The sequence below is a fragment of the Triticum urartu genome, chromosome 3A (assembly GCF_056163025.1).
Source record: "Triticum urartu cultivar PI428250 chromosome 3A, HENAU_Tu73, whole genome shotgun sequence".
Classification (NCBI taxonomy): domain Eukaryota; kingdom Viridiplantae; phylum Streptophyta; class Magnoliopsida; order Poales; family Poaceae; genus Triticum; species Triticum urartu.
In genome coordinates, this window is record NC_141875.1 from 623357864 (window position 1) to 623362925 (window position 5062).

General features: G+C 51.2%; 1 protein-coding gene across 1 annotated transcript; it reads right to left on the reverse strand.

Annotated features, from left to right (window-relative positions):
* Positions 1–256: 256 nt before the first annotated feature.
* On the reverse strand, positions 257–1579 carry LOC147980857 (dehydrin DHN3-like). The gene is made up of 2 exons (XM_087513631.1): positions 1308–1579; positions 257–1158 (listed from the first exon to the last, which is right to left on the reverse strand). Exons 1-2 carry the CDS (start codon positions 1482–1484, stop codon positions 508–510), a joined length of 828 nt encoding a protein of 275 aa, XP_087369757.1. The 5' UTR covers positions 1485–1579; the 3' UTR covers positions 257–507.
* Positions 1580–5062: the final 3483 nt, after the last annotated feature.

The following is a 5062-nucleotide window of genomic DNA, read 5'->3' on the forward strand; positions in this document are numbered from 1 at the left end:
CTTAGGTTGGGTGACCAATCAACTTAAGGCTCGGACCGAGTGGGAATGTCTACTTTTTTTGGACAATTACAATTGCCGTTCGACTTTTCGGATTAAAAGATTCACAATAATGGTCGTGTGCATCAAATGATGTAGAAGCCAATGATACTTTTATAGGGAAACAAATACAAACAACACACAAATATATTTATATGAGGTTTTTATAAAAAAAGATTACTCCAGGCCTATGCATCATTATTGTGCACACAAAGTAATATTTAACATAGTGAAACTTCACACAACGGTTACAACTTACAGCATGCTCATACATCGACGTAGGGTTGAGATCTTCTGCAGTACGGTACGATCGCTGTCGTGTGGACCTTAGCATCCGGCCTCATGTGTCATCTGCACTACGGCACTGCAGCATACCAACTACTCCAACGCTTCACACACACGTGCGCCACTTATCGGCTTATTGCTCTACCTCCGCTCATGCCTATTGTTCACAAACACGCTGACTGGCGCCTAGTGCTGGCCAGGCAGCTTTTCCTTGATCTTGTCCATAATACCTTTCTTCTCGCCGGTGCCTGTCACCCCGGCGTGACCTTGCTGGCTGTAAGCACCGCCGGTCGCCGTGGTCCCGTGTGCTCCGGTGCCGGTCACTCCTGGGTGCCCTTGATGACCGTAAGCTCCGCCCGTTGTCGCGCTCCCATGCGTTCCAGCGCCGGTCATACCAGCGTGCCCTGGCTGACCACCATAGCCCCCACCGGGAGCGGTGTTCCCATGCACTCCGGTGCCAGTCATCCCGGGCTGCCCGTAGGCGCCAGCGGTCGGCATGGCGTGCTGCTCGTTCTTGTGACCTCCCGGGAGTTTCTCCATGATCTTGTCCTTCATGCCCTTCTTCTCACCAGCCGCCATGGTCCCGTGCGCCCCGGTGCCGGTCATGCCGGTCGGAGCGGGCTGCCCGTAGGTGCCGGCCGTAGCCGTGGTCCCGTGCGCTGCAGTGCCAGCCGGAGCGGGCTGCACGTAGTAAGGGCCGCCGGCCGCCCCGGTGCCGGTCATGCCGGCGGGCGCAGCCGGCTGGCCGTAAGTCTGCTTGCGGGCCCCGGGAAGCTTCTCCTTGATCTTCTCCTTGATACCCTTCTTCCTCCGTCCACCCATGCCATCGTCCTCTGACTATATCAATCAAAACGGAGCAAATTAATAGAGTACAAGTTTGATAGTACTAGGCTAGCCATGGGAATAACAACGTGTCAATGGCAGTGCATGCATCCATTTACAGCCGATCGATGCATTGCGCGCAAGAAGAGAGAGCCTATACGTACCGAGCTGGAGCTGGAGCTGCTGGACCGGTGGAGTATGCCGCGGGTCTTGTGCTCCTCCCTGGCGGGCTGCAGCTGCCCGCCGGCGGGCGCTCCCGTCACGGCGGTGGCTCCTCCAGGTGCCGCGACCGGGTTGCCGTGCTGGTCAACGAGGTTGCCCTGCTGCCCTTGGTATTCCATCTTACGTAGGTGACGCTTGTTTTTACTACTACTGTGACAAATAGCAATAGGTCGGTCTCCAAACCAAATGCAAGGGAGTTGTTTGTAGGTAGTGATGCGGGAGAAGTGCAGAGGCTGGGAGGTTTATTTATACCGCCGTAGAGTTCGATACGGCGATCCCGGAGCACGCCGCGGAAGGGCCACGCGTGTACTCTTTTCGTTTTCCGGGAGGAGAGGCGACGTGTCCATGGAGTACGTGGTTATTCGGGAGTAGGCATAAAGAAGAACCTAGCTGGCTACGTGTACCGTGGCGCGGTATGCGCCGGTGGTGCCACGAACCTCTTCTCAGGGGCGTTCCGGAAGTACCAGCGCGATCGTTCGGCCCGCTCCGCCGCGTCCGATCTTCTCCGGCGTGAAAAATGGCTGGGTTGCCACTGTTTGTAAAAATTCACAAAGCACCTCCATCAATCAAATAATAAAAAATGCATTGAGGTTTCTGGACCACCGAACGACTACTCCCACCCGCAAAACAACACGTCGACGCTCCTCTATAGGGATGGGCATAAAAACCGACCAACCGAATACCGAACCGATACCGAAACCGAAAAAACCAAATTTTCGGTTTTTGCTGCTGCTATATTCAAATTCGGTTTCTATGTTTAATAACCGAATTAAAATCGGCCGGTTCGGTAGTTAACCGATAACCGAAGGAAAAACCGAAGTGCACGCAATTTTAGTACAGGCGTCCCGCATGACCGCACATCTCGCCAAATGCCAAGCCGAACTGAAACGCAATTCCAGTGTGAGGCATCCCACGTCCGCACGTCTCGCCAGAATTTTCTTTCGAGGCAGCACCTCTCGCATGCAACTACTTCACGGCCGCGCGCCTGCATGCATGCAGCCACACATAGCGTGATCTGGCCCAGCTGGTGTGATCTGGCCCACACACTTAATTGCATGGCCCAAATAGTATTTCCTTTGGCTGATAGTGTGCACCAGGTGGAGTGTTACTTGTTTAGTCACACATCGGTCAGCTACGCTTCAGGGACAAGGTGACCGGCTATATAAGAGGTCAGGAAGCTCTTGTATGATGCGCTCGCTGTAGCTTCTTAGCAACGCTGCAATCAGTCGGTTTAAACCAAAAACCGAACCGAATTGGTCGGCTAACCGAATTTTTGGTTAGTTGTTTTTGCATGTTATTTTCGGTTTTTGGTTTTGTTAACTGAAATTAAAAATAAACCGAATGGTATAAACCGAATTTTTGGTTTCTACCGAATGTCCACCCCTACTCCTCTCCCATACTACCAACATGAAGAACCCTTGAAGCTACGAGCCGTCGAAGCGATAAGCAGGAGGAAGCGGATCCACAGACTCAACAACGAAGATAAAGAGGAGGAAAGCTTTGCCATGGTCATTTTACAAAAGGGAAAAGAAAGGGGACATTGTTGTATAGATGGGCTCACTTTTTTTATCTTAAATGGAAAGCTCTGATTCGTACATACCCATGAAGTCTTCGTATTCAAAATACAAAATCCTAAACTTATGGATAAATATGTTACATAGGAGATTTGCGGGAGTACATGTCCTCTCCTCCACTATTTTCTCGTTGGTTTTAGCTGATTGTTTTACTAAACGAGTAGGTCCTTGTGAGGGTTTAGCAATATGTAACAAGATAAGCATGTTAGATATCTTTAGCCGGGGGAGTGTTGAGTACCCGGACACGTCAAAAATTCTCGGCGCCGAGAGAAAGACGAGATTCAGTAAGGGCTGTAGCTACCGGGTCCGAAGGAGGCTGATCGTGAATCAATTCCATCTGTTAGGGCGGGCAAGTTGCATAGTCAAACTCACCTTCATCCACCTTTCATGGACTGGCGCGGGCAAGCGCCGATGTCTGGAGCAGGAGATGGAAGCTTGTGTTGAGGAGGATGTCTATACCCCTTTCCCCGAACAATTTGTACCTACAACCTCCACCTCAGCCTGTAACAAAATCATAAAAAAGGAGGTGTAGTGTGGTATTAATAATTTTAGAATTCACATAAAAAACCCTAAAATATTCTATTTCTAAATAGTTAACCCCATTATTAGTTTTCTTACGTATGTGTGCTTCCATGTCGCCATAATTGACACTGGAGAGCACATGTGCATGGCTACCGGGAATAGGGCAGTGTCGGCAAAGATCCGCCGCGAGCCCGCGATGCCTCAACCGCCTGCCAAGAACACCGTGACCATAAAAAATTGCAAAAGCTGGCATCGCAACTCATATGAGGCATCGTTGGCGGCTTGGAACAACATGCAGTGAAGCCAAACCAAGATCTGGCTAGCCATGCACCTGCATTCCCCTTCTGGTTCCTGGCTTGTCGGTGGTGTCAGTCGCCATCTAGCACTCCGCGTCGGCTCTCTATACCCTGTCGCCTTCCCGTCCACCTACTTGCCATGTCGGGCCCACAGCTTGTGTTTCTGGGCGGCGCTCAGCGCCACCCTCCGACTGCCGATTCCCAACAAAAGTAGTCATAGGTTCCATGAAAAGTTGCCACCGGCCGCAACACCTCACATGTCGATCCTAGCAAAAAGCAGTTGTCAGTCCCCACCAAATCCATCGCCAGTCGTAGCAAAACCTTCGCTGCCCGCAACAAAAGCCGCAGCTCACCGACTTGTGGTTTCCATATAGCCAACACGAAGTGTCGTGGGTTTGTCACGACAGATGTCCTTGTGAAAGGACTTAGTCATGGAGCCATCGCTATGGGTTAGCTTTAAGGGGTTAAACCGGACAAAGGGACACGGGGAATTTTATACTAGTTAGGCCCCTTCGAGGAAGGTAAAAGCCTACGTCTAGTTGTGATTGGTATTGCTAGGATTTCGAAGGCCAGGGAGCGAATCCGCTTTGTCTGACTCTCGAGTTGTTGTCTGTTGTCCTGAACCGCTCCCGGGCCGTCCCCTTATATACATGGGCGGCACCCGTCGGTTTACAGAGTTCCGAGACCGGCTCATAAACGTGTTCGGTTCGGTCTCCACTCTTTCTATCTTACAATACAAGTTTCATACAAATGCCGGTTCACGGCTACAGGCCTTAAACCGGTTCTGGGCCCTGGACCTTTCCTCTTCTGTCTACATGGGCTTCAAGCATAATCAACTATGGATGAAGTTAACCCGGCCTTTCCTGGCCGGTTTACGCCCAGTAGTAATATCCCCAACATTAGGCCCCAGATTGATTTGAACAGGTTCACGTCAATCCTTAGTAAAAACTTCCTCTTCAACATCTTCTCATATTTTAGTAAACCGCCGTGACATCATCTTCTCGGATCGTGGTAAACCGTCGTGACGTCATCTTTTTAAAAACTGTGTATGACACATCTTCATTAATGGGTCTCCGATAATCAAGGCGACAGCTCCGCCTCACTTCCAAATTTCTGCCCCCTCGATTTTTGCGCCTGACACTTATCCCTTGCCTTTATAAATAGGACCAAGGGGTCATTTTCACCTTTTCCCCCTCGTGCCTCTTCGCGTCGTCTTCCTTGCGCTGCTCAGCCTCTGGAGCTCCGCCGCCGCCGTCGACCGTCGCCTCTGCTCCAACCCTGGCCGCTGCATCACCCTGAACGCAC

What these genes read in the sequence shown, in the direction of transcription:
- LOC147980857 (XM_087513631.1), bottom strand. Translation starts at nt 1,484, where the DNA reads ATGGAATACCAAGGGCAGCAGGGCAACCTCGTTGACCAGCACGGCAAC. An exon ending in GCAGCTCCAGCTCCAGCTCG is followed by an intron (nt 1,159 to 1,307) that starts GTACGTATAGGC and finishes TGATTGATATAG; the next exon opens with TCAGAGGACGATGGCATGGG.